This window comes from Alligator mississippiensis, chromosome 12 (assembly GCF_030867095.1).
Source record: "Alligator mississippiensis isolate rAllMis1 chromosome 12, rAllMis1, whole genome shotgun sequence".
Taxonomy (NCBI): domain Eukaryota; kingdom Metazoa; phylum Chordata; order Crocodylia; family Alligatoridae; genus Alligator; species Alligator mississippiensis.
Genome location: NC_081835.1, coordinates 60,443,790 through 60,471,728, shown reverse-complemented (window position 1 = coordinate 60,471,728; position 27,939 = coordinate 60,443,790). Strand labels below are relative to the sequence as shown.

General features: G+C 46.8%; 1 protein-coding gene across 6 annotated transcripts in view; it reads left to right on the top strand.

Annotated features, from left to right (window-relative positions):
- The window catches only part of DDX31 (DEAD-box helicase 31), a 67,012-nt gene continuing 39,073 nt past the window's right edge, over positions 1–27,939 (top strand). For 2 of the 6 annotated variants that reach the window (XM_019475820.2, XM_019475822.2), the window contains exons 1-16: positions 2–122; positions 3,484–3,737; positions 4,667–4,742; positions 5,420–5,463; positions 5,926–5,996; positions 7,279–7,343; positions 7,541–7,585; positions 9,460–9,501; positions 11,692–11,756; positions 12,568–12,687; positions 12,980–13,086; positions 13,478–13,713; positions 14,364–14,540; positions 17,534–17,593; positions 25,265–25,315; positions 27,337–27,476. In XM_019475820.2, the coding sequence (XP_019331365.1) occupies positions 51–122; positions 3,484–3,737; positions 4,667–4,742; positions 5,420–5,463; positions 5,926–5,996; positions 7,279–7,343; positions 7,541–7,585; positions 9,460–9,501; positions 11,692–11,756; positions 12,568–12,687; positions 12,980–13,086; positions 13,478–13,713; positions 14,364–14,540; positions 17,534–17,593; positions 25,265–25,315; positions 27,337–27,476 (1,625 nt within the window). In that variant the 5' untranslated portion in view covers positions 2–50. Of the gene's footprint in view, positions 123–3,483; positions 3,738–4,666; positions 4,743–5,419; positions 5,464–5,925; positions 5,997–7,278; positions 7,344–7,540; positions 7,586–9,459; positions 9,502–11,691; positions 11,757–12,567; positions 12,688–12,979; positions 13,087–13,477; positions 13,714–14,363; positions 14,541–17,533; positions 17,594–25,264; positions 25,316–27,336; positions 27,477–27,939 lie in introns of those variants that run through there. The other 4 variants (XM_019475821.2, XM_019475819.2, XM_014603835.3 and 1 more) reach the window with 4 other exon arrangements.

The window sequence follows — 27,939 nt, the reverse complement described above, 5'->3', positions numbered from 1 at the left end:
GCGCGGGGTCCTTCCTGCCGCGGGGCCCGCGCACGTGGAGCCGGCGCGCCATGGAGGGGGACGCGGCGCTGATCCTCAACGTGAGCTCGGGGCCCGCCCCGCCCCGCCGTCCGCCCCGCCAGGTACGGCCCCGGCCCCGGCCCGCCTGCGCCGCCTTGAGAGCGGGCCCGGGACAGCTCCGGGGAGGGCCCTGGTGCTTGGGGGAGCGGCGAGCTCTTATGAAACCGCGGGGAAAAGTTCTGGGCCAGCTTTCCGGAGCCATCGCCCTTCCCCAGGCGCAGGGGGCTCCGCGGGGCTGAGGCTCCCAGGGAGGAGGGGAGCTGGAAGTGTGCGTGACCGTGCGCATGGGTGGGAATTAGGCACACACGGTAGAGCAGGGAAGGGAGGGGGGGAAAGCCCCCCCACGCACACACTTCAGGCTCCCTCCTGTCCTGGCGTCCCAGGACCCTCGGGCGAGGAGAGGTGCCACCCCTCCCCACCCGCACAGCGACTCTCCACCTGCCCAGCAAGATGAGCGGGAGCCCTCCCGCCCGGGTTGGGTGCAGCCTGAGGGGGGGAGGCCTCCTCCCAGCTCTCCTTTTCAGTCCCCTGTGATTTTTTTTCCCAAAAGTCCTGCTTTGGGGGTTGTTGGCTGTCACCGTGTTGATCCGACTCGCTGTTTCCCGACTGTTTCCAGCCCAGGACACGCTTACGTTAATAAAAGTTTTCTGTGGCACGCCTGTGAAGGCATTCCCAGGCCTCGTACCTCGCGTAGCTCGCTTCTGCGGTGCGCCTGCTCGCTTCTGACGGCACACTTCTGTGTCGCGGCACGCTGGTTGGGAAACACCGGTCTAAGGACATAGGCGTGGGGAGATGTGACATCTTTCATTAGACCAGCTTAGTTGGAAAAAAGTCAGGGTTGGGCATTTTCTCCTGGTGGTCTCAGGGGTGTATTTGCATTTCTCCTTTTGATTTTTGCAAGTCCTCGTTCATGCTGATCTGTCTCCCTGCTGCGCCACGATGATGTTTCAGAGCTGCCGTTAGAAGCTTTGAAAATCATAGTGAAGTCGGTTTGGGAGGGACCGGCGGAGGTCACATCTAGTCCAGCGCCCTGCCCGAGGCCGGATCGGCCTTGTTCAAACCATCCCGTAACATCTGTACGTAAACTCTGCATAAGACTGGCGTCAGCCCTGGCACAACACAGACCTGACACCCTAACCTGCCACGGGGAAAGCAGGGGGACCACGACAGCCAGTGTCCTGCTTCTGTAACATGTCAATATATGCTCAAAAGATCCCTGGCAGAAGGCTGTGCCTCCCTTTGCTTACAGAGGAGGGGAGCTAGTTTGCAAATATCAAACCACAGATAGGTCATGTAGCTAAAGACCAGTGCTTAACAGCTGGATCTGTGCTGTGGTACTCGTAGCCCTGACGCTGTTGGGGTCCCATCACTTTCAAGACTTGGAGTAGGAGTTCCTAACCCCTGCCTCCCTCCGCACAAAGTACCCAGATAAAGTTATAGTTCACATGCGGTCAACTGCAATTCATCAGAGTACAGGTTAAGTTGCAAAGTAGACGGCAGGCCTGAAAGATGCTGCTCATTTAAGCAATCTCTGCTTTTTACCAGCATGACGTAGATAAGTGGATCTGGTATACACAGAAGTAAAATACACCGTGTGCAGTGATAGTCAGCCAAAAGATCCTTTCATCAGAGGTTTAGATCAGTAAGTGAAATGTCAAAGATGCGGAAATATCTGTGTCCAGGAAAGCTTACAGCCTCGGACCTTGTGCATGTGATGGTTGTTTTGTTTGCCACGTGGGTTTTCCCCTCTTTTCCTCCCTTCTCTCCCTGCCTGGCCTGGTGCCGAATCCTGTGTGCCAGCGTGGCTCCACATGGGTGCAGAGCCCTGTTCACGTAGATCTCGTCGCTTTAAAACCAAATATTGTATCAAAGAGTCACTTGGTGGATATGATTTGGAGAATCACGCAATTCCCTTTTAAACTTAACCACGGTGGTTGCTGTGATAATGCTCTGTACAGGATTCAGTTTTCCCCGTTTATCTTCAGTTCATGGCTTGTTTGACAAAGATCTGGGAACCTGTCAGTAAACTTTTCTGAAGCTCCTATGCGGTGACTTAGGCTCTGTTTAAAATTTTAACATCGCATCACTTCATGAAGGTAGGGTTTACTGGAGAAGAGAACGCTAAAGGATGTGTAACATCACGAGTGTTTGATCGTATCCTGATCATCACTAGGAGAGCAAGCAGGGTGTTTTATAAGTATATGATCTCTGTTTAAAAGTGATTTGTGTGACAGTTTGGGATTCTCTGGCCTCAGAAGGAATATTTACATTTGGGTGACGTGTCAGGTGCCTGATGGGGAAGACCTTTTTTTTTTTTAAGAGACTCTTGTGTTGACCGTGGCTCTTTCGGTTTCAGCAAAAGACATACTGGATGCAGGATTCTGGGCAACAACTAAAATCAGCAAGGGGAGAGGGCACAGGGGGGTAATGAGAAATGTTCGAAGAGAAGCTGCCGTGGGTTAGCCCTCCTGGAGGGATGGACGCCAGAGCAGCTCCTCACTGGGTGTAAATGGCCGTGGTTTTATTGAAGTCAGTAGAGCTACGTGATTTTGCAGTAGTGGGAGGTTTAGCTCTGTGAAGTCACAGTTTGTTAAGGCCAACGTGAAGGATGAAAGGAAGGACAACAAGGAATAAAGGTTGCAAAGGGGGATGGGGAATTTCAAATCCAGGCACAGAGGAGGGCTGGAAGAATAGCAGAATGAAATCAAGGATGTGGCGGAAAGGGAGGAAGCACACAGAAGGATGGAGAAGGGGTAGAGGAAGGCACAGGGGGATAAGGTGTTTGAAATGGTTTTCAAGTATGTCTGATGGACCGCAGCACACCTGTGAAGTGATAAAGTGGGATGGCGAGGGTTAGAAGAAAACCAAATTCATGTTCCTCAGGTATGTCTAAAGACACATGGATCACCAACAACAGAGCGATGAGGCTTCCTGAAGCCTGACAAAAGCACAGGGCAGGCCAAAGGGGGATCCTGCTGTGGATCCCAGCAAAGGATTTGAGGCCTGGAGGGACAGCTTCGCTGCGATTGTGAGCCTGCACGGTGACACCGCAGACAGCGATATGTTAGAGAGCGTTCTGTTTAGCTACCAGAAAAGCTAGCTTGGTTGCTACAGTGATGGGCATCAAAATAGGACTTTTGATGATGATTATTATTCTACTCCTAACATCCAGAAGTCTCGGTCGTTGTACGAGATGCTGTACAAACATGTGGTGGGAGACATTTGCTGATCCAAAGAATACCAATGGATCCGGTTACAAAACCAAACTCTGCTACTCTATACGTAGAAACGAGGGCTCCAAAAGGAATAGAGGCTGCTCCCCAGGGAAAAGGGCCTTGCACTATGGAGAAGAAGGATATCTTACTGCAGAGTTAGTCCGTGCAGTTTAACCCTGCCTTTCCCCCCATTTGTTTGGTAACACAGAAGCAGAATAAGGCTCTGAAAATAAAGCCCCAATGGACGGACAATGTTACACCCACTAAGCGGAAACGCACGCTGCCTGCATCCTCTCCACTCAAGAAACGCGCCAAGGAGGTTGACGTCAGTGGGAAGGGAAATTTGGCATCAGCGTTTGTTCCGAAGAAGCACCCGACTGACAGGCAGGATGAGAGCACGAGACCTTTCATTAAGACATCCAGCTTGTTTAAAAACAACCCCGAGATTCCAGAAATCCCCAGGTATTCTGAACAAACCTCAATGACGTGCTATTGCTTTTGCTTGTATAAAGCAGGTTTCCTTTCTTTTTTATTTAGGAAGGAATTAGTTAGTTAATTTCTTTTTCTTTTATTTGTCCGTTGACCTACATTGGTTCTCAGCCTTTTTTCCCGCTGAGCTCTTTGTCCCTTATAGTCCAGACCTATCCAGCATCCCTCTCCTTTTTTAGCATTCTAGGTAAGTTAAAAAATGTAGCAGGAATCAGCGAGACGGGATGGTTGCAACACCAAGATAGAAAGAGCCGATGACTGAAAAACACCTGATTCCATTTCCACGGAAGTCTTTTAGGGTTTTGCTTTCAACTTGTGTAGCAATTAGGGGTATTGGGCCTAGGGTTGTTGGTATTTTCCAAAGACGCATGGCAGGAAGGACCCTTGGACTCTTAAAACAGATGCTGGACATCTCTTTTGAATCGCCCATCTGGTGAAAGAGGGGCCCAGAAGCTGGAGTATTGTCACAATAACAATTTGCTGACTAGCTGGGTTTCCTTTTCTGCTGCCCTGTTGGGTCATACAAGTAGATTTTAATGGGAGCCATCGTTAAGGAAAGCTGGTATTAAAAGTAAAAGGCTGGGTTTCTTTGTATTGTCCCAGAGAGTTGCATGTTGCTTTAGGGATCCACCAATTAAAAGCAACTGCAGTGTCTGAGAGGGGCCTTTTCATATGGTTGGACTGAACATAGTCCTTCCTTGAGTGGGGCTGATCTTCTGGGGCCCATGCAGAAAGGAAGCTGCGATTGGTTTTTGTACTGCTACAGCCTCTAGTTCTGGGCTGGTCTCCTCTGACTGGGAAAGTCAGGACAGACTGCAGTGAATCTGGACCACAGAGGGAAGGTGATGGGACTCACTGCTCTTACCCTGTTTTATACTGGTTGTTTTTAACCTGCTTTCCAGAGGTGCAGTGCAGCTGGTGCAAGAAAAGGTTTTCACTTCCGATTCTTTCACCCAGCTGGATCTTCATCCCCATCTGGTGAGTCTGGGCTGGCAATGGGGTTCTTGGCGTGTGGCTGCTTTTATTTGTTGGTTCTGAATGGATGTTGCTTTGGGAGAACGTGTATTTGGTGCTGAGATGCAGAGGAGGACTCTCCGTAAACACCAAGATGTGGGTCTTGTTGCCCTTGTTCTTGGTGACTCGAGGGAGCTGTCTTGCAGTCTGGATGAACTTTGCAGCTTCTGAGAGTGACCATTGCATTAATACCCTGTCAGCGCCCCTCGCTCTGCCCCATCCAGCACCAGCAAATCACATCAGCCCTACCTGCAGCTGCCCATTTCAGCACCAGCAGTCCATGCCTCACCAGCCCCTAATCCTGCATTGTCAGCTAACACCGATCCCTGCCACATCCCATCCTGTATTGCAGAGCACCCAAAGCTTTCCCATTTGTCCTCCCAGCATTGTTTCATGCCGCAGTACTAAAAATGTTGAGTACCACTGGGAAGACTAAATTTTATAGTCCAGGGTTCCTTGACCCACGAGGGCTAGTGGTAATTTGATGGATTAGTACAAATAGGTCAAGCGTCAGTGATCTTTTCCAAGTGCTTGTCCTGAAGTAGTGACCAGTAAGAGAGAACATAGATCTTCTGCAATCCAAAGATTACCAAAGAGAAATGTGTGAGTAACACCTTCTCATCCTCTCATTGACTCCTCAGGTATCCACAATAACCACTGTTTTGAAGATGTCTAGTATGACTAGGTAAGTTAGTTAATGTGTCAAATATTTTGGACTTCAATAGATCACTCTAGCTGGGGATCTCCAAGCACTTTGCAAGTCTGATGTCTTAGCAAGCACCCACAACACCTCAATAAGGACTGTGAAGGCTCAGCACTGTTAAAAACCTGGCTGAAAAGTCACTTGCAGGCTACACAAGTCATTGTGCTGGAAATGAAACCCAGGAGTTTGTGCTTTTAATCTTGGGTTTTAGCCACAAAACCCTCCCTATTCGAATTCAGCATAGTTATTTTCTTTAAACTTTATTTTCAAAAGTTGCCTTTTGTGATACAGTCTTTTGTAGTGATTGGAGAGACCTAGGTTGATGTAGACCCAGATGCATAAACTTTAAAGCCGTTGACAAGTGTTACAGTGCCACAGTTGTGTATCTGTGCCGAGGCTGTGCTGTGGTTTGTGTTTTCTAAACTTACTTTGTTTGTTGCGTAGTGTCCAGAAGCAAACTATTCCTGTGCTGCTACAAGGCAAGGATGCCCTGGTGAGATCCCAGACAGGTTCAGGTCAGCATTTAATTGCCAGTATTTCTTACTAAGGGCATGTGTAGATGAAACGGGCTCTAAATTGAGGCAGTGGGTTTTTGAAAACACTGCTTCCATGTAGTGTTTAAACTCCTTGCGCTCCTGTCTTGCACACACCCTGCTGACTTACCTGCCTCTCTGGCAGTGGGGAGGTGAAGGTGAGCTGCTGGCAGGTGGAGCAGTCCCTGGGCTGTGGTGGGGGGCTGGTGCTTCCCTCTGCAGCAGCAGCGGCTCCCCCCAGGTGGCACCCAGCTTGGGTGGTCCCGTGGGGCACCGCAGCTGTGGAGGGAAGCACTAGGCTCCCGCACAGCTCAGGCAAGCAGGCTCCAGCGGGGCAGGGTGGAATCAGACTCACCGCTTTTCTTGGGCAGAGCCTGTCTTCCCGGGCTGCTGCCAGGCTGCGTGCAGGGCTTCCTGCAGAGCTGTGGAGCTACACGGAGCCCGGTGCTTCACTCTGCAGCTGTAGGGGCAGCAAACTAAAACTCCTCAGAGGAGTTTTAGTTTGCTGCACCCCAAGTCATTTAAGGCTCATTACAACGCTGAATTTCCTACAGCGGCTGGAATTAATGTGCAGTACACCGCCGAGGCGTGCACACCTTTAAAGTGGTGCAAAAGCATTTAGCCCACTTTAAAGTGTCGTGCACACATGACCCTTGTTTCATCTACACACGGCCTAAGGGACCACATTTAGTGGTTTGCTTGATTTGACCCATTGCCTTCACCTGTTACAGTTGGTCAAATTGACAGACTGACAGCACGAGCTATAGGCAGGCATACTGTATACAGGTGCTGGGCCAACTTCTTCTTTGGAGCTCTGCCAGCGTGGCTCAACTCTGACATGCAGCTGCCAGCTATTGCAAAGTCCAAGGAGACCTGTGCTGTATAAGGACCATCTTGAGTGGATGCTGGGCTCAAGAAGCCTAGTGTATCCAGCAGCAGCCCAGGTCCAGATTCAGCAACTGAATTATCTACTCAGTCTCCTCAGAGCACTATCTAATTTTGTCTGTTCCCATGGGTGGAACATTTTATGGACAGAGCTTGGAAGAGTTTCACTGTCTCCCTTCCACCATCTGACCCCATCAGACTCACCATTAGAAATTTTCACTTTGAGTCCCCAAAACCTCCAGCCCCTGACGTCACTTTGAGAGCGATGGGATGCATGTTTCCTTCTGGTACGCTTAGATTTCCTGAAGCTTTTGAATTTTACAATTTCTATTTGTTGTTTTTTAAATGACAAACTTCTTGCACTGTCTTCCTTCCAAAGGTAAAACTCTGGCCTATGGCGTCCCACTGGTTCAGTCCTTGCAGGGGATGAAGTCAAAAATACAGGTACTTACCGCAGAAGAAAGCATGTGTTGAAACTGAAACTGGCCTGGCCAAAGCACCAGAGAATATCCCGAATGGCACATTCCTGCACCAGACCCCCTCAGGGTGGATTTGGGACACTAGTGGGTCCTTTCCACTTCTGACTTCTCTGACTTTGCTGTGCGTTCACCTTAGTGATGTTCTGTCTCCTCTCTTTGCAGCGCAGCGATGGGCCTTATGCACTTATATTGGTTCCAACAAGAGAGGTAAGTGGCCTTGTCTTTTAAGGGTCATGCAAGCATGTTTGAGTTTGATTTCTGCTACTTTCCAAGGGCCCTGAACGTTTGGCACTGAGTCCAAGAAGAGCCAGGTTGGGCCCTTGAGGACTTATGGGCCAAGTTATAATTGGGAAGTGTCTGCTGTTCCACTGAGTCAGCAGTTTTTCTGACAATTGCCAGTGGTGAATTTTAACTAAGTGCCTCCATACCCATCTCCAGAAAACATCCCATTTTGTCAGAGAACTTGTTCTCTTGTCTGTGGGAGGCTTCACCCTAAAATCCTGAGGACTGTCAGTCTCAGCTTGATGATGTATCCTGAGAATTGTCTTTGAAAGTCTTCTTTTCACCTTTAATTTAACCAAAAAGAATTCAAGAGCCAGGGGAACATTTCAGTTGTCTTCCCTTTGGGCATGTAAAGTACAGGAGTCTGATACCTGGTCTCTTTCTCTTCTCTCAACCCTTTCCTCAGATCTGCTCCCAGGTTCTTCTTTTGCTATCAGTGTTGGACAGTAATAAGCCAGAGAAAAATATCTAAGTTTCCCCATGTGTTTCAGAATTACTTGGAGATATTAGAGGAGCTCCTTGATGGAAGGCATGGGAAAGGACTAGTGTGTCTAGCTCAGGAAAGGTGCATTTGCAAGTAAAACTGGCGATAGCCTTGAAGACACTTACTTTGCAAACTTATGAGTTTATGCAAATACTTCATTTTAAAAGCCCCCTTTTAAAATCCATCAGCAAATGCTGAGGATGAAGCTACCAGAGTTTGTTTCTTCATTAAACTCTCCTCTATTTGATTTATTTTATTTGCCTTCCAGAGACAATTTTGGAGTGGGGCATCAACCTTTTTTCCATAACTTCCGGATGGAAAATTGATTGCAGGTATCTAGTTCTTGGCATAATATTTTATGCAACCTGCAGTACAATATCTCAGCTCAGTACTGAGGAAGGGAAAGGCTCTGAAGCTATTTAAATTTTTACAGCAGCAAACTTGCTGGTTCACTAGGATGCTACATGAATACTAAGCATATGAGAATAGTTCTCAAGCTTGTTCTGAAGGCATACCATTGAGTACATGTACAGGGCTGGTTCGTCATTACTGTTGACATTCTTCTTCTGATGGTTTGCAATAGCTTCTTTGGTAACCTGGCAAATAAATAATGTTTAGTAGTTTGCTAGTCTTTCCTGCCAGAGGACTTCAAAGAACTATATTTCCTCTAAATAAACTTTTCTCATGTATGTGAGTTCCATGAACTAAGATGGATTTGTAGCAACTATTAGCAGCTGGGCAAACAGAATCATAGAAACTTCAAGTGACCCAAAATCAGCCCATAAGTAAATGGTTGCAATGAGAGAGAGAGAGACCCATAAGTTCTGGGCACTGGTTGCTTCATAAACTCCTGCTTTATGTTTCCTTTCCCTCACAATTTTCCTCTGGAAATGGTTCCGTTTTCCTCTATGCCATTTTGGTGGAGCAAACCCAGTGTGGCTTTGGAGAGCTGGCTTATCAGTGCATCACCAAGAACAAAAATGTCAGCAGAAGTGGGCGCTGCTGTGAAAGGATTGTTCATAAGTCCGAGCCAACAGTGGGAGCACAAACCACTTTTTTTTGGGGGGGGTATGGGTCCAGTTATAATAGAAGGGTCTTCCTTTGGCTTGAATATTCAATGGGTCAGGATAAATATGGGGTTGGGGTTTGTTTGGGTTTTTATGATAGAGATACTTTGAAATCTAGTAACTTAAATCACTGGATTATAACACTGTGAAGAGAACACATTTTGAGCCCCCAGATTGCTGGGTGGTGCCTTTTAGTACAGACCTATCAGGCTTTCATGACACTGACTCTCCTCTGTTGATATCTACAGCTAGTATTACAGAGTTTTGATACAGTCCAGAAATTGCTTAAGGTAAGTACTGCATCCTGTATTTCCTTCCTGCTTATTTCTGCGTCTTTTGTTCTAAGACACGAAACACCTTCAGTTCCCCTTTCAAGTCAGGTGGGAGTTGAAGGAACACAGCATCTGGCAGGCTATCTGGTCCTTCAAGAATAAATCCAGTTCACTTTTATTTTAGTGTCCAAGAGAAAGCACAGTACGTTTGAGTTTGATTTCCCCTTTGGATGCTTCCAGCTATTTGATGAGCACGTAGGTGCTTAAACAACTCTCTGAGATATTATAATTCTCACAGAAGGCCAGAGGATATTCGAAAGGACTTCTGTACTGTTTTGTTTTTGGAGGTTCCTGCCTCGGTTTCAATAGGCTCTGTAGCTGTGACTGGCCGCACTCGTAGTGGCAGGTACCCTTTTATTGAAACTGATACTAGACCGGGAAGGTTCTGCGGCAGACTGGGAGTTAAGGGGTCAATTTGCCACTTGAACTTTCATCTCCTTTTTTAATTTGTTAAAACGAATTGGCTCAGTGTTGTTAAGAGTAATAGAACCTCTCTCACCACCACTTCCTGCCCTGATCCTGTAAACACCTCAACTTGTGATTAACTTGACTACCGTGAGACATTTGATTGATATGTAAGTTAGTATTTAAGTAACATGTATAAGCAAGCAGTTGCAAGATTGGGACTTCAGTCTGTTATTTCCCATGCTTCCTAATAACCGGATGGTTCCCCAAGTCCTCTTCTATCACAAAACTGCAAAGAAAATTACTTTTCATTATATGAAGATGCTTAAATATGTTAGTAGGTTGAGGGGATGTTGATCAGCTCATTTCCCCCAGGGAAGAGTAGTGTGCTACCCAAAAGCTGGCCTATGTCTATCCCAACCATGCAGTTGGTTCAATAAAAGGTATCAACCACAAGGATGCTTGCCTCTCTCTTCAAATAGTTTAGCCATTTTTAAATTTGTAATGAGATGTCATGGATAGAAGATCTTTCGATCCGAATGTTGAGCCCTGACTTCAGCACTGGCCAGTTTTGTTCCATCAAGATCTCTGGGACACCCAGTTGATGGTAACCTCCAAGGGGGAAAGAAATTGGGGGTTTTCACCCTTTACATGTTACACAAAAAGAATTAAAAACAACGTCGGGATAAACCGTGTTATAATAAAAGAAACAAAGCACTGCTTTGGTACTGGCCCAGCCTGGTAACATTTTCAAATGAGACCTAAATCATTTGGTAATCCAGGTTTTTTGGAGAAGGGGCGTAGGTTATGCTTCCATACCTATAAAAGGTGCTTCTGTACATGGCTGGAAGTTATTCTTGAGATGGGCACTTTAAAGCTCCTGGGCTTTTGGGGGGGGGGGGGGGGTGGTATTCCAGAGATGTTGGGTGTCTAGAGGTTTGGCTCAACAGCCTTTCATTACCATTCCAAAAAAATGATGGATGTTGGACTAGGTGTTCGAATGGCCTGCTCCTTTAGGGCAGCTCTTATGGCTGCTTGACATGCTAAGAGTTGTGCAAACGTCTAGCCTTTCCTTAAGCACTGGATGCGTGTGTACCATCTGTAAAAGTTGCATTGTCTCTTTTCCTTCCTCCCTCTTGAAGGAAATGCGTGTTTTGTTTTCATCTGTAAAAAAAATGCACTGTGCTAGATTTGGATGGAGACTATAATAATCTGGTTGAAGTGTTGGAAAAATTCCTGCCAACTCCAGGGGGAATGAGATTTCATCCTAAGAGCCTTTGCTAGTCTCTCTCTCTCTCTCTCACACACACACACATACACACATGTTTATATAAAGGTCTTTTGTTAAACTGTATTTTGTTTCTTATTTTGCTTGGCTGTAGGAAGATTTTTTTCTTAAAAGCCAAGAGAAGGACGTAGAATTATGCTGTGTCTTTGAACATTTAGGCTATGCGGGGAAGAGGGAAAGAATATTATGATGTTATTAGAAGTGATGCAAAAATGATTGCATTTCCATCTTCCCAAACAACACTGGAAGCAAGTCTCATACCCAGAATTAAAGCTACTGCTGATATTTAACTGCAGGTGGGACAGTGCGTGTGGGTTGTCTGTTAGATCAAATCAGATGCATGCAGCTATAAACCCGAGTCCTCTATCTTTTTGTCAAGAAAAATCAGGTTTTGATTAGTATCTGTCCTCTTATTAAGAAGAATTCATGTTGGTCTGGCTTTTTCCTCACTGTAGCCATTTACCTGGATTGTGCCTGGAGTGCTAATGGGGGGAGAAAAGAGGAAATCGGAAAAAGCCAGGTAGGAAGCCAACTTCTTAAAATTGTATTTTGGGTTTCTTTTGTGTCCTCGAGCCCTTTCATCTGTCACTCTTGTTTAGAGTGACTTTTTACTGGGAGAGAAGCCTGTGACTTGGATCAAGCTGTGAGCGCCCCAGATCTTACACAAAACCAGTGCCTGGGTCAGCAGGGAGCATTCAAAGCCCTCCGTTGGCTCTATTTTTAAAATGTTGATGAGCCTTCTGAGGATATGATCCCTGTTGATGTCAGTATTTTTTCTTCTCTGGCAAACACCTATATTTGCTTAGTGTACAGTGTTGGATGAGAATGTGTTTGTCTAGGGGAAAACAACTTTTTATTTTTCTGGAGTTAAAATGGTCTTCGTTAAATGTAAGAAAATAATCCTGAATTATTTTCAAGATTGTATGTGAACGCTGGAGTGGTGTAGGAGATTGCACAATCTCCATATTTTCCATTTTTTTCCTGCTAAATTGGGGTGAAAACAAAGAATTTTGCTATTATGTGCAAAATAATTCCCCCCTGCCCCCCCTTTAGTTTTGGGTCAGTTAAAATACTCGGTTTCAATTTCAGCCTTTTAATTTGATAATATAAAATACATTTACAAATTAGTTTGTCAAAAGAAAACATCAACATCTTAGATCTTGAAAATATGGAAATGGAACTTTCTGTGCTACCAAAACCTTTCGTTTCAATTATTTTTCTAATCTAAACATTGTCAAAATTGTACGTGGTGGATATCAACTCTCAAGTCCAGATATCTGCTGTTACTGAACTAGGAATAAGCTGTCAATTATTTGATTTAATTTAAACAGATTACGTAAAGGAATAAATATCCTCATTTCAACTCCTGGCCGCCTGGTTGATCACATCAAGTCTACAAAGTGCATTCACTTCCATCATACCCAATGGCTGGTTCTCGACGAGGCAGACAGGTACGTTTCTAAGTGCTAATAGAGCTAACACCTGCGGGCTTTAGGGTTTAAGGCAACCACCAAGTGCCTTGGCTTGGGAAGAAGTGTCCCTTATGGCCATATTATTCTAGTTACCCGCTACGGGAATTCTTGCACCTTTCTCTGAAATATCTGGTGCTGGCCATCATTGGAGATAGGCCCCTGGCATGCTCTGCCTTGGGACTTCCAGCGTTCTGAATTGACTCCCGAAGCTTTGGGCCTTTTCTTATTCTTCCTTCCATAGCTTTTTTCATGGTCTTTCCCTTGTTTGCAGGATCCTGGACATGGGGTTTGAGAAGGATGTGACTGTCATACTTAATGCCTTAAATGCAGAGAGAGAGAAGCGGCAGACTGTCTTGCTCTCTGCCACGCTCGCACCAGGTAGGCCATAGAGCCTCTTTAAGCAACCTAAAGCAGAGGTGACTGTGAAATAGTTGTACGGTCTCAAAAAGAGTTGTTGCCAGAGAATAGGAGCTCCTAGCTCTTGTCCTGGGCTTGGCGTACTGGGTTATGTGCCTTTTTTGGCTGATACATTTCTCATGCCACAGATATTCAATTTTGTCTCATGGTTTTGCCAATTTTTAGAAGGTTTTTCACTCCAGTTTCTTACTGTACTTTCCTGTCCCTTTCAAACTGCATCAGTTTTCTTTAAAGTCCACATATCATTACCCACTTCATTATTGTCCCAGGAGGTGATAGGGAACAATTGCAGTATGTTTTGCTTTGCAAAGAAGCTCCTGCTTTGGGTATAATGGTTTTTCTGTGACTTCAGGTGTAACAAGGTTGGCCGATATCAGTCTGAACGATCCAGTCAGCATTTCTGTTGTGGATGAAACCTGGGACAGAACTGAACCTGAGCTGGAACCAGTTCAGGGAGCAGTTTGTTCCCCAGTTAACATGGGGCACAGCAGCTTTGCTGTACCAGAGAAGCTCAAGCAGCATGTGGTGGTTGTTCCCAGCAAGTTGAGGCTTGTCACCTTATCAGCTTTTATCCTCGGGAAGTGCAAGGTAAGGCTTCACTTGTGTTGTGTCTTTGCCTCGAGGGATTATGGGCCTTTCCAGCTCCTCCATATCTGTGTGGTCTTGGAACAGAACATGAGACCTTCAAGTGGTCCTTGAAATGCAGTGGCTTGAAAGCTGTGTGGGTTAACCCAGTATTGTCTATGGGCCAGACCGCGTTAAATCCACATCTTGGACTCAGTCAAGGAATTCTGGAGCTGGTGGCAAACTCGGCAGGTGGGGTGTAAACATACCCATCAAGTCCATTTGGAAACGTGCATGCTGTAATGCTAACAGGAGTCAGGCTTGGGCTCATTCTGACTTCCTCTGCTCAGGAGTCCTGCAGCAAGGGGCCATCCGCTGTGAAATCTCTGCCATCCATGTCCAAGACTCTTGGCACAGGCACTGGTGGCTGCAGTGCCCCAGTAGCAGTCATAGAGAGGCAGTCTTTAATATAGTAGGGTCCTAGGCCATGCAAGACCATGTGGATTACATCCAGGACTTGCGGTCCAGGAACCAAGGGAGTGTTTGAGGCCTTACTGTGCGGGCACAGCGTGCATTCCTGCAGCATGTTATTTGTCTCCAGGATATTAAAAATTAAGTCCTTGGCACAGATATATAAAAAAAAAGCCTTGTGCATTTTCTTGTCCTCCCTGCAGTTTGAAAAATGCCACAAGATGATCATCTTTTTCTCCAGCTGTGAGCAAGTGGAATTCCACCATGAACTCTTCCTAAAAGTCCTGTTGGGAGGTGCAGAGTCTGACCAGCCTGGGCATCCACTGCCTCCATTGCCAGGCCTGAGGTTCCTCCGACTACATGGCAACATGGACCAGGAGGTGAGCACAACACATATCCATTAGAAGGGCAAGGAGTTGTAGTGAGAACTGCTGCCATTTGCCTTCGCTTGCCTTTATCCCCTTCTCTAGAAGAAACTGGTTTCCAAGCCTCTATTGGTTTTGGTTTCACAGACACTTTCCCATAACTTGTCTGAGGTCAAACTGATACAAGGGAAGACATCCTACTGGTATATGGTACTAAAATTGGCATTTGTCACTCACTGTGTCATTGAGTCTATGCACGTGTGTTTCTAGCCATGCAGTACGTGTTTTTATGCTCAGGGGTGTTAAGCTGAGCAAAAAGCCTGCAGGTGAAGAGGTCCATAGGTGGAGTCTTGCAGGAGGTGGAGTCTTCCCCCTCCTTCCTGGTTCCATCCCTTACAAGCCCTTCTAAATGTAGCCCAGGACTGGGAAACAGGAGGCCTAGTTTTTGTACCTGGTTTCTGTACCTGATACTGTCACTGATTTGCTCTGTGACTTTGAGTGAGTCAGTAAGGCCCTAGGGGCCTTTGTTTCTCCATCTGCCAAGGAGAAGAGAGAGATTTGACTTGCTTGTGTAAAATGTTTGAACTCAGTACCTGAAAGGCACTGCAGAAGGGCCAAACATCAGTGTGTCACCAGGTTTGTACAATTGCGCACACTTAACCCATCCCCCTTTTGTGTAGGTGTGCATCCATCTCTCCCGGCTAGGCAAAGAATGGCTTTCAAACCCAAAGAAACCATCAGTCTGATTAAACTGACTGTCCAAGTCCAAGTATTACACTGTATAAGTTGGTGGCCCTGTTACGTAGAAGGCAGAACAGGCTGGCTTCGGCTGCAGAGAACAATGCCCTGACAGACTTCCCCCTCCCCGCGGGATGGTATTAGCACACGAACAGAGATTGCCCAACGACTAGGGCTGGTGTACTGGCGTAAGCATACCAAGCTTGGCTGACTTGCTGATTAGAATGGAATTTGATACTGAAGTATTTACAAGGGCAGAAGCGTATCCAAGTGAGCATTCACAGCAGAGGCTTTGAGTAGGAGAGGAAGGTCCCTGAAAGCTCAGTAACCCTTTCCCTGCCCCTTGCCTGTGCAGGGTGGGGAGTGACTGCCCTACTCTGAACAGCGCAGTGGTGACAGCAAATGATGAACGCTCCTGCAGCAAAGCGAGAGGTGAAGAGCCATTGTTTTTCTCGCTCGTTCCTGTCCTGCGGAGACCAGGAACATGTGGTTCGCTGTCCCTGCATTCTGGCCTCTCCTCACCCTGCCTGCCTGGGAGAGCAAGCAGGCCTGGCCTGGCCCAGCTCTAGCCTGACCAGCTGTTAAGGCAACAGAACACCACTAAGTAGCTGGCACCAGGGGAAGGGTTTTGCCTTTTTAGTACCCAGTGTGTAATTAGTGCTTGATGTCTTCAAATTAAGAGCATTAATGGAGCTAAATTGTGGATCCCATATGGTACTGCTGAGCACGGCTGCTGTCATTGTCAACAAGATACAGAGCACTCTCTTCTTGAATTTTTGTTGGGAGAGGCTTGAGCACATCTGAGAAACCCAGGTTTCCATCCTCCTTCTTCAGTGCAGAACGATCTATCCAGCCAGGGATTCCTCTGCCCCATTAGGAGAGATGACAGTTTCACCCAGCTCTTTGCTATGCTAATTGGGATCAGATTGGGAGCAAGTCTTGGAGCATGAAGGCAAGGAAAGCTTGTGGGGATGGGGGCAGATGGAAACGTGCTGGAGCCAGAAACAATAGAGGGGGTGGTATGCTTAAGGCACATCTAAATCTTCTCTTAACTGCACCACTCTAAGGAGAGCTTGACTGTGGTGCTGGTCATGTGCTTAGGGCTGCTCCGTGGTATCTGTTCCATTCGTTTCTATGCCTGGGCATGAAAGAGATGGAGCTCATTTCTCAGTGGTATGGCAAGCCTCCCTTAGGAGGCAGTTTAACCATTCCCCATGAGGCTAGAGAAACCATGAGCTGGTGGAGATCTAGAAAGGCTCAGAAAAGAAGACTGGTCTGTGTGCACTAATCTCCCTCGGTGATTAGAGGGCAGGGAGACCAGGTGAGAGAGTAAGTGGGTGTATCAGTCTGTCTCCGAATAACTGATGTCACATAGAACTAGTATGGTGTTTAACATGAGCTTGAGGGAGTGGTAGGAGTCAGCACCTCCTTGCTTCACAGAAAATCCTCTGCAATTTAGAAATCAGCATTTGTTCAGGAAAGTCTTGGCACTGGAGAAGCAAGAGGTTGAGCTGGGAAAAATGAAGGTGTCCTGGGTAAGCTTGTGCAAGGTCCTGGAGGGGACGTATCTGCCGGGTGTGGAGAGTGCATCGACGGGGCTTTGTGGGAGTCCAGCACTGGAATAGCAAGGGTCATGGCTGTAGGGCCTCCTCATGTGCCCCCTGTGTCCTCCTGGGGAAGCTGATGGATGGTCTTGCTTTGGAAAGGTCCTCACCATTTGAGAATGAAATCCCTGGCAAGAGTGAGTGCCTCCCTGGCAAGAGCTCTGCGTGGTTTGGCCTCTCGTAGCAGGAACATGGGGGAACTCGTTCATAATCACGGTGCTTTAACCAAACTTGACCGCTAGGGGGAACCTCTTGTGCTCTTCCAGGCAGGTATTGATGAGGCAGTACCTAAATTAGCCTCTCTCTAATCCATTTTAAGAAGCTTGTGCCTTCTCTAACAGGTCCTTTCTACGCAGATCCAGATGACCCCTTTAGCATACTCCTGTCAGCTTAGGTTTCACAAGCCCAGCACATCTTGATTTGGACCCAGGGATTTGGGCTAGTCCCAGGCTCTTGTGCCTCCCATGATGCCAGCCACTGTTGCCCTTGTTTTTCCAAATCCAAGAAGTCCTCAGCAGACTCAGTAAAACCTTAGGAACCCATCCGCTTGTCTTCTCAAAGCTGGCCAGGAAATTATGGAGCATGCATAGTTTTTTATTATAGCCTACAGTGTCTGGTCCATCACTTTACAACTGACCATACTGTGCCCTGTTTTTCATCCTCTAGGAAAGGACTGCGGTATTCCAGGAGTTCCTACAGGCCAAGACTGGCATCTTACTCTGCACAGTAGGTACCTTTGAATGTCACAGAAAGGATGGTAAGGGTCCCAGTGTGGTAGGCAGTGCTGTCTGTGGTTAGACAGGGTATTGGAAGACCTTGCTTCAATCCAGTGGTTTTCAACCTGTGGTCGTAGACCCCTGGGGATCCACAGACTATATCAAAGGGGTCTAAGAAAAGATGACTGATCAATCAAAAATATGTGGATACCCACACGTGCAATTCAGAGGGGCCCACACTTCCATTCAACATTTTTTAGGGGATTGCAAATGAAAAAAGGTTGAAAACCACTGCTCTAATCTAATCCTGGCCCCCTGACCTTGGAAAAGTCAATGATGTGTTCTGTCTCAGCTTCTCCCCCTTGTGCAGCAGACCGACAGCTCCCTCTTTGTAGATTATTTTGCAAACCATTGGTGGAAGTCACCCGGTATAAAGAGCAAAATCTTACTAATCTATTGCACTGGCTGTACAGCTGCCCATCTTGGAAAAGGTGTTTCTTCGTGACTTGCCCTGCGCGTGCAGGAGACAGAAAGCAGGCCTGATAACGTACTGTGCCCATAGCTGCCAGGTAAATTGGATGCAACGTGGTATTTCCAGTCTTGATGACTACCCCAGGGTTAAAAAACAAAAACGTGCTGGGATACAATGGCAGCATAGCTAGAGGACTGTTTCATTAGGAATGCACTTGTTCTGTTTGCCCTTCAAGCTTCCTGTAAAGATGGGGAGGGAAACACCTTTACTCCATTGGAAGTTCACTGGCTCCCTTGTGCTGCGGTGGCACCTCTCGCATCTCGTTTCTGACCCATCGGTGCCACAGCCAGCCTGCTGCAATGGTGCAGAAGGCTGCACGATTTGCTCTCTAATCGTGGCAGCTGTTGATCTGAAAACGTGTGAATCTTGGCGATTTCTACCCACCGCAAACTTGTAAATTACAGCGATCGGGAGTAATTAGAGCTGAGAAACCCTCTCCAGCTCTGAAATGACTCTGGTTGTTGCGACACCTTCTTCTTAAAGGAAAAGGCTTGCAAGCTTGTGGGGGGCTGCAGAGGAGGTCGAAGTTTATGGAAATGCTGTTTGCAGTGGGTTTGACTACCCTTTAGGTGCTGGGAGAGCTTGGACCTAGGGCTGCCAAATGACCTATGGCATGACTTGCAAAGCATACTTGTCTTCAGCCAGCCCTCGCCCGAGGAACCTACAGCCCTTTGTTTTTTAACCTTGATCAAGTCACTGAAACCCTCTGTGCCACAGTTTTCCCAGATATCACGGAGATAATGTTTTTCTTCCTCAGCATCAAGACCAGTGCAAGGCTTATTAATTCACTGGCTTGCATAAGATGCTTTGAAGGGAAAAAGTACTTGGTAAATGCTAAATACCCTCTAACTAATATTTATTGTGATCTGTGCATCTACTGGATAGAAGAGAAGAATTTCCCAGGAAGACTCACGTTTACTGACATTGCATTGCCTCTCCAATTTAAAAAGCAGCAGGCAGGTTTATTTTAAGATTTGATGGGTAGTAAATGCGAGTTTGCTAACAACTTATCACTCCCTCTTCTGCTGAAATGCGGGAGGAACATAAACACCTCAGCTTTTCTATGTAGCGCATGTTCAGAGTTGACAGGTCTGTGGTTTTGTCTCCTTTCCCACCATCAATATACAAATTCACAACTGCTTTAAGTAGATGGGTGAAGTACAAAGGTAGCGAGCACCGACATTCATTCATTCATTCATTCATGGAAGGGAGGAGGTAAAATGTAACTGAATATGCTGCTGCTCTGCTAATGCACCTCGCTCCTGAATTTCAATCTCTTCCCACCTCTTCCAAGTCAGTGTACCCAGCCCGTGCCACCTGGGCATTTGTTCACAAATGGCTGGGTTGAGAGCTCCTTTTCACCTAGGCCTCTACCTGGGTTTGAAACCCAGGATTCCCAGAGATAAAAGATGACTTAACCCACCGGTCTTTGCGCCGTAGTTTTAACTAGATGGTTCTTAATCCCTGAGACCCGCGGTGCCTACTGGATGCTGTGCCAGATTGTGCCAGAGTAGAGTAGCTGATGTGGGGGCTTCGTGCATCCTTCAAACAGCCTGTAGGCAGGTGTTGTCACCACCTTAAGCACAAATGTAGGTCAGGACACTTGTCCCATCGACCTGACCAGTCCCGTGTTTTGTGTTCTGCTTTGTTCTTTAAGCCATGTGTGTTGTTTCAAGCCATGATGAGGTGGCTGCAGGAGTGTCTCTCTGGGGTTTGGTGATCCTTAGTTAATGATATTTCTATTTGGCATGGACGCATTATAGACAGCGGGGATGTTAGTGTTGGTTCCCTTGGGTGGCACGAGTCTGCTCATGGTCTCCAGCTGCAGCAGGGCAAGGTGGGAAGAGACAGAAAAGGGAGATTTGGGCAGATAAATAGGATGAAAAAGGGGAGAATGGAAGGAAGACCACTCAGTTGGGTGCTGGTCTCAGGTGTTGGAGACTTGGGTGCAGTTCCCTGCTCTACTATGGACCTCCTGTGTGGCCCTGAGTCGGTCACTAAATCTCTATGCTTCAGTACCCCCTATTTAAAATGGGCATAACAGCACCCGGCCCTGCTTCCCAGGCAGGATGGGAGGATAAATACATGAAAGACGTGTGAGGTACCCAGTTCCTGTATTGATGGGGTCTGTATAGATGGTTTGGATCAAGAAGTAGGCCAGACAGTAATTCGAGATTGCACGTGCCCCTCCGCACTGATACCACAGGGCAGTCGGGAATCGTGATAACTTCTAGCCTACTGCTCCGGCACTCTGTTTAGAAGGCACGGGTTGTCAGACAGTCGTCATTGCCCCAGTAACAGCACAGATATTTCACAGGCAGGAATTCTTGGCTCTTTACTGTAAAGCCACCTATGTGCTTTGTACCCACAAAGTGCCAGGGTCTTGCTCACTCAGTGCAGGCTTGTGCTGCTCAACAAAGACCACTAAACAGAAAAAAAAAGCCTCTCCCCTTTTTGTCTCTGGCTCTCTTGTCTCCTTTGCTTCTCTTCCTGCTGTGGCAGTCCATGAAATGCACTCTTTCTGTTAATAGTTTTTATTTTGACTTCTTTTCTTTTCTTTTGCCATGTAGTATAGCCTGAAAAGAAGAGGTAGTCCATCTCTGAAGGTATCCTGCAATTTTATTTCTCTCTCCTTTGCTGAAGTTCTGCACAGCTTCCTTCGGGATGTGCCTTTTAAACAAGTTCATCTCTTCCAGGGGGAGAGGAAAGATCATTTGGAGACTGTTTGCTGTTTACTCAGTCACGCTAACTCATCTTGCCAGTTTTCTAGCGGCCCCAGCCAAGAGCTTTCGCCTCTGACAGCTTCTGTGCTCTCTCCTTCCTCCTCTGATTACGCAGCCCAATCTGTCACCCTGCCGACGGGGGTCTCTACCCTGCTGATGGCTTTCCACACTCGGCAGTAATGACTTTTGGCAGGCCGGGAAGGCGCGAGAGCTCCTTCCCCAGCTTGGAGAGCCGTTAGGCCCTCTCTCCCTGTTAGCTAAAGCACTTTGTGAGGTTCTTTGGTAAATAAATGAGTCATTTTAATCCAACTGACAGCCTGGCACCTGAGCAAGCTGCCTTCCATCTGTACTTCTAGGCCTCATGTAGGCAGCCAATTGTCAAGCCCAGGGCCTTCAAGACCTCACCATTGAGTGTCTTTCAAAAGCAACTTTAGCGATTTCTTTCGCCCTAATTAGGTTGCACGAGAGGGACTGAGCCAACCGAGGCCCTTGCGAAAGCTTTGTGGCTCTTCTGATACCTGGTGGTAATTTACCTTGTTTTCTAGTTAGCATCCTCAGGACCACCCCTGCCCTAGGCAGCCGGCTTGATCTGGTGCCATGAATCGGCGAGAACAAAAATTTCAGCAGCCCTGATGGTGCCCCAGGTTGGCTGTGCCCTGATGCTGTGCCCTTCTGCGGCTTCCAGGCTCACTGCAGATGGGACCGGGCAAGACACGTTCATTGCTGTCATCTTTTTTTATTTCCTTCTCCCCTTGATCTGATGTGCTTCCTTTCATTTTGCTTCTGTAAAATCCACCCCCACCCTGCCGAAAGGATTATCACAGCTGAAACCGTGCGGGGAGACACCAGTTGGGGGGGTGGGGAGGGGAAGAGAAGTCCCTGGTGTAGCCCAACAAGGCCATCTCCAGCGATTAACAAGCAGTGCTGACAGCCTGCAGAGAGGAAGAGGAATCCAAGCCCTTCCTCGTTTCAGTGAGACTCGGAGCAATGGAAAAACAGGGATCTGTTTAATGGGATGCTCTGTGGACTCACTCAGGCATGCAGATTTTTTGCTTTTTTCCTCATCCCCAGGTCTCCGTCATCTCTCCGGCAGCCTTTTGGCTCAGGACTGCTCCAGCCTCTGCTTTTACAGGAGCAGATTTTGCACCCTTCAGTAACAGCTGCCCCCTTTTTTTGTTCTTGCCTTGGGATTGCAGGCCCCGGTTTTTATGGTTATGCAAGAGCTGCTTACTTGCAAAACCATTAAGTAGATGCAGACTTGTCAATATGTGCGCCAGTAGGTTTTTTTGGGGGTGGGCTTCAAAAACAAAGGGGGCTATAATCTGTGGGTACAAAACTCCAATGTGAAGCCACGTGGCCTCAGTTAAACTGCATTGTCATTACTGACTTGCATTATCCAGTGCCTGTTCTGCTTAAACAAATAACTGATTTTGACTGTCTCGTTTATAAAATGAATCCGCACAAGTCAGAATTTCTGCCCATCCCTGCTGGGTGCTATAAATCCTATTTTAACTAAATGGGTCTTAGAATGGAATCTGCTCTCTGAGCGTCGCGGTACCCAGCAAGCCAAAGGAATATGATAAATCAAATTGAAGTCTGCTCCTGGGAGATAGAAAATAAACTTTGGGTGAAATCTTGATCCTATTGAACTTGATGGGAATTTTGACACCGATTTCAGTGGGGCCTGGAAATGACCCCAGACGTTTGACAGCTGCTAAATGTGATCCCAATAAATTAATTGGCAGTTTGTCACTAGTCTTCTGTACCTCTCTCAGGTGCCTTTCTTGTGGAGAGGGCCAAAAAATATTGTAGGGCAGTTTATGAAGCAGGAGTCTCTTAGCATTTGAGGTCCACCAACAGAGAGAGTGGGTTGGTTTAGACTCCCATACCCTAACTGTATTGTGCTGCTTTTCCAGTAGGTAATAAGACCACAGAAAAGCCAGGGGGACAGATACTGAGTTTGCAGAACCCTCCAGTAATCAGTAAATGTATCTCTAGTCGGCTAATGTAGTCCCTAAGGGCATAAATGCCGATAATTGGCAATCTGAACTGAATACTGATGATAATCCTGCACAGGCAGAATAGTCTGGTGAGTAAGCATGATTTTAGGAGCCAAGAAGTCCTCTTAAGTACAGCTCCCGCCCTGCCTCTGTCTTAGGCTGGCCCTTACCATCTTAGCCTGCCCGTCTGCTTTTCCAGGTGGAAAATGGGGATAATACCATTCAGTGGTTTTGAGCCAGAGCCTGAGAACTGAAGTCCGATTGGAAGAAGAAGGGTACATTTACTGCTTCTTCCCATACTGCCAAGTGGGAGAGAGGGTGCCTCACAGGGGAAAAAAAAGTTATGAACTGCTGACTTTATGGAAATATGGGACTGAACAAGCAGCGAAGAGACCAGGCCGATTGTCTGCGTGCTTTGAGAGAGTATCTTGTCGGGTGACAATCCACAGTTCGTCTTGGTGCTCTCCTGATACGTTGTGTGCATTTTCTGCATGCTCACTGCGTGCTTCAGCATTTCTTAAAGCTGCTATTTTGCACCTCTGCTTGTCCAGCTCTATGAATGGGGCATTCCTTAATGCTACCGAAGGGGGTGTCATGGCACGTGGCTCCTGTTGTACCACGGTTGGAGTCACGACACAACTCGTTTGGGACGATGGGAAAGCTTCTGCTGCCAGAACATCAGCTTCCGAGTCTGTAACGCCTGTGGGAGTTGCTTGAAAACACTTCAGTGGGTGGCCGACACGTTTTTAGTACATTAGGCTTCCGCTTTACATTCGTGATCTATTCCGTTTTGGAATGAGCCAAAAGACGCGTGTGTGCCAAACATTACCTAATGAGTCCAGCCTGCACGCTTCCTCTCGTTGAACGGCACAAGTGCCCGTTCCAAGACCATGGAAGGACGTGACTCATGACACATAATACCAGCAAGGGGTGCTGAGGCTATTTTTTGATAGTACTTGAAACCCTAAAACGCACTGGTGATCTGCAGGGATCCTGGGTAGGTCAAAGGATCTCACTTGGAAGAAATGCTTCCTTCGTAAGTCACTGGGCCAGCCCAGTGGCAAATGCACCAGACAACAGCCCCAACACTTCTCTGCAGGGCTGAGGTTCATCTCTTCACTTCAGAACCAGTCCAGGATAAATACAAGGGATAAGTCAGCCTCTGTCATAGACTCCCTGGAGGTTTTTCTCTCTATTGAGTTGCTCTATTTTTATCTGAGAACCAAGTGATCTTGACTTAGATCCATCAGGAACACCAAATGCATCAGAGGCTGGGGAGTGAATGAGGTTGCCTCGCTTAGATGGCCATCTTGCCCTGTGACCTCTTAATCTGGACCCAATGTATTTGAGTATGAGCCTCATGTCTCATCTCCCGGTAATCATCCGTAGACCAAAGCACGTTTGTTTTCAGTCCCCTGGCCCAGCAAGGGCCCTGCTAGGGCAGGACATAAAGCTCCTTGGTTGTGGATCTCCCTCTCTGAGCAGATCTGGAAAGCAGTGGAGCTATGTGTAAATAAGGGTGGCAAGATTACAGGGTCCGGAGGAGAGTATTGACCCGGATTCTGAAATGGATTGTGAGCCAACAGAAGTTATTAAGGAGGTGGTTGATCTGATCTGACCTTATTGAAGCAAGAGAGCCATCAGGAATTCATGTTTAGGCTTATTAGGGAAATCAATAGAAAGGGGTTTTGTTTCAGATATAAGCAAGGCTTCCAGTATAAAAGAGGAGGTGCCTCCTAAATGCTTGAAAACCAGCATCTGCGGTTAAAGTAATGGTGAGAGACTGAAAATGTTATATTTTGTACAGATGAGAGTACTAACCCTAGAGATCATTAAACCTGAATTAATTTTTTTAAAAATCGAATTCCCTTTTCCCTACAGGTTCTGTTTATGTATGTTCTCCTGCATTTTGCCTGGCTGGGAAGGCAAACATAGATGCATCATACTCTACGGTTCAGTTCTCATTTGGTAGCACAGAGCTGCAGCGACTGCAAACACTGCAAGGAAAGGCTTAAGTTCAATCAATAACGTTGTCTTAGGACTGGATCTTGCCACCCTTATTCATGTGCCTGTAACATCAGTGCCATTTCTGTCAGTAGCAGGGCTGAAGGAGCAAGGTCTTACCAACATACAGGTGGTAGAATCTGGTCCTTGGAATTTAAGGGGCCAGTGATTTCAACGGTTGTAAATCAGCATAGCTTCATGGAAATAGATTTAGTTGCATCTGTGGGAATGTATTTGTTTTTGCTTAGGTTTTGCAAACTCCTTTTTGCATTTAAACCCCTACATATCGATTATGAAGTTCCCATTCATCTCCATCTAATATAAGAGGTCCAAAAGTCTCCCTGCAAAAACATCACGTTTCCCAGGACGTCACTTATTCCCAAGGCAGTTTCTCTTAGCTGATTTCTTTTTTCTTATAAAAGGATGTTGCTGCCCGTGGGTTGGACCTGCCTCAAGTCACCTGGATTGTTCAGGTAGGTTTCTGGGGGGTTTGTGTGCGTAAAGTATTTGCAGTTGTATTCAGACGGGGGAGCCTCCTAGTGATTTTCTGTTCTTTCAGGCCCAGATCCTGCAATATGAGTACATGTGAGGAAGGGTCCATCGCAGAGTCCCAATGACTCCTCAGCAGAGAAATAGTCTCCACTAGCAGATCCTGTGTTTCCTTTATGCCAAAGGATTCTCAAATACCCTTTGTCTTTTTATGCAGAGCAGGTTCAGGGGTTAATCCTACGTTGTAGAAGCTCCATGAGTTTCATTCTGTTTTCTTTTTTCCTAATCCAGCCTTTTTAGCAGATAAATAATATTCCATGAATAGAAAAGAATTAGAGCCTGATCCTGCCAGGTTCTGGCCACTTTTAATGTAATGCTGTGCTCCCCATCACAGGCATGGCTGAGGACCCAATTCCTTGAGGAGTTTGAGTACATGCCTTACTATAAGCCCCTGTGTAGCTCCAGAGGCTTCAATTTGGAAACCTAGCCACATTGCTAATTTAAGCCCTTGTATACTCTGCTAGAGCAGCAAGCACACAGCACCTTTCAGGATTAGGCAGTTCTTAGGGTTTCCTCTGAAGATCTGATACTGTGCCATTGGTGTCCACATGAATTTTGTCTGTGTTTTCAATGGAAGTAGGATCAAGCCTTAATGAAATGTCAGGCTTTAATTTCAGGTGCCAGGGGAGAGGATGTGTGTGAAACTTCAGCTCTCCTTTAACTTAAAAAAAAAAAAAAAAAAAAGAGTTAAGTTTACAAGTTGGCTTTGCAAAATACAGGGAATGATGTTGAACCGAAAGTTTTCACACATTAAGTGACCGTTGGGTAAGCAGAATGGGCTGCTCAACCTTCACAGAGCAGCCTTTTAATTTCTAGCACATCCCTTTAGGGAACAAGTAGGATTATAATTTTGGCTAAAAAATAATCAATTTTTTTCAGAAATTAGCTGCTCGGACTGGAGTGGGGGAGCAGAGTCTTTCGTTCCTGGGCCCAGTTACACTTGCCATGCTCAACACGGTGCAAATTATCTGAGGCCCTGGGAGACTGCTGCTTGTCCAGAAGGTGAAAGCTCAGCTGTCCTGAGAACTGTGTCCAAGAGCACTGACCTGCAGGGAGCAATTAGATTGCTCACAGCATCTTACTCACACCTCTAGCCAGTAGAAAATTTGCCAGAGGGCACAGGTATAAACACTAGAGTGGGCTTTGGTTGTTGGGGTTTTTTTTCCCAGTTAAACTGCTGAGGGCTTATTTCTAAGTAGCATGTGTGTGTGTGTGTGTGTGCACACACGCGTTCACTTTTCCAGGAGGAGAGAAAAAAATCATGTCCCAGTTTATAGGATCCTGCAAGCTCTGCTGAGCAGCTTGAATTCCCACTGAAGTCAATGAGAGGCATTGGCACGTTAGCGGCGGCTTAATCAAAATTCAGAGAGCCTGATAGGTACAAATGGCAAGACAGTGGGTCCGGAGACATCACCTCCTTTCACTGCACGCCGCGTGCGGGGCTTACACCTGCATATTGCCCCTGGTTCTTTTCTGCCGGGTAACCATCAGCGATTTGCTTTAATCAACCCAGTGGTTTAGCCCGACTGTAAATTTGAACCGTTCCCCTTTCCTCCCCGATGCACAGCAGGCAGCTTGTCGCTCTGTGTGGGCATTCCTGCTTAAAAAAAAAAGAGGCAAACAGGTTCCTGACGAGCCTGTGTAGAAATAAAATGTAAAAAAGCGAAGAGAGACACCGAGATGGGGAAACTGTCCTATTATCTGAAACTTGGCCAATGTGTCACATTCACATGTCAAAAACCTGCGATGGCTGATGGGGCTGAGTGATGGTTCCAGAGATGAGTCCGATGGGCTCTTTATAAACAGCCCCTCTCTAAGGTAGGCAAGAGACCCAGTTTTTATTTAGCTCCCTTTTTAGGCAAACGGACACAAAGCGGCATGTTTGTAATCAGCTCCGCTGCGTTTTGTTTAATTCCTCCTTTCTCCTTGTGTTCCCCTTTTGAAGTACAACGCTCCGGTTTCACCTGCGGAATACGTCCACCGGATCGGAAGGACGGCTCGGATTGGCTGTCACGGGAACAGCCTGCTCATCCTGATTCCTTCGGAGGCAGAATATGTCAACTTGCTGGCTTCTCACAAGATTAAGTGAGTCAGAGACCCGAACAAAAGTTCCAGCTCCTCCTAGCTAATTAACCTTCCGTGGCACTTTCAGAGGGACCGTGTCTTGTACATGTTTTAATAAGAGTTATTAATTCTTGTGATCCCGGACTAGCCCCAGCATAGCAGAAGGAGGGAACTGAAACCTGTAATGTAATCAAGCATGACACATTTATTGCACGAGTGAATGCGTGTGTGGTTTTAGGGAGGAGGGGAGACGCTCAGTGATTCATTGCACCCCACTGTTACCTCGAGGGCTCTGGGTTTCAGTCTTGCCTACACGGAGTTCACATTCAAGGGAGCCCAGCCTATTGGACACTTGTCCACATCGTGTTGTCAGAGTTGGTACTTTCTCTCCAGGAGAGAGCCAGGAGGGGAACTGCTACAGAGTTATGGGTCACAACTGACAGGTAGTTGGCCAAACCATGCTGTATAGATGGAATGGAGAAAG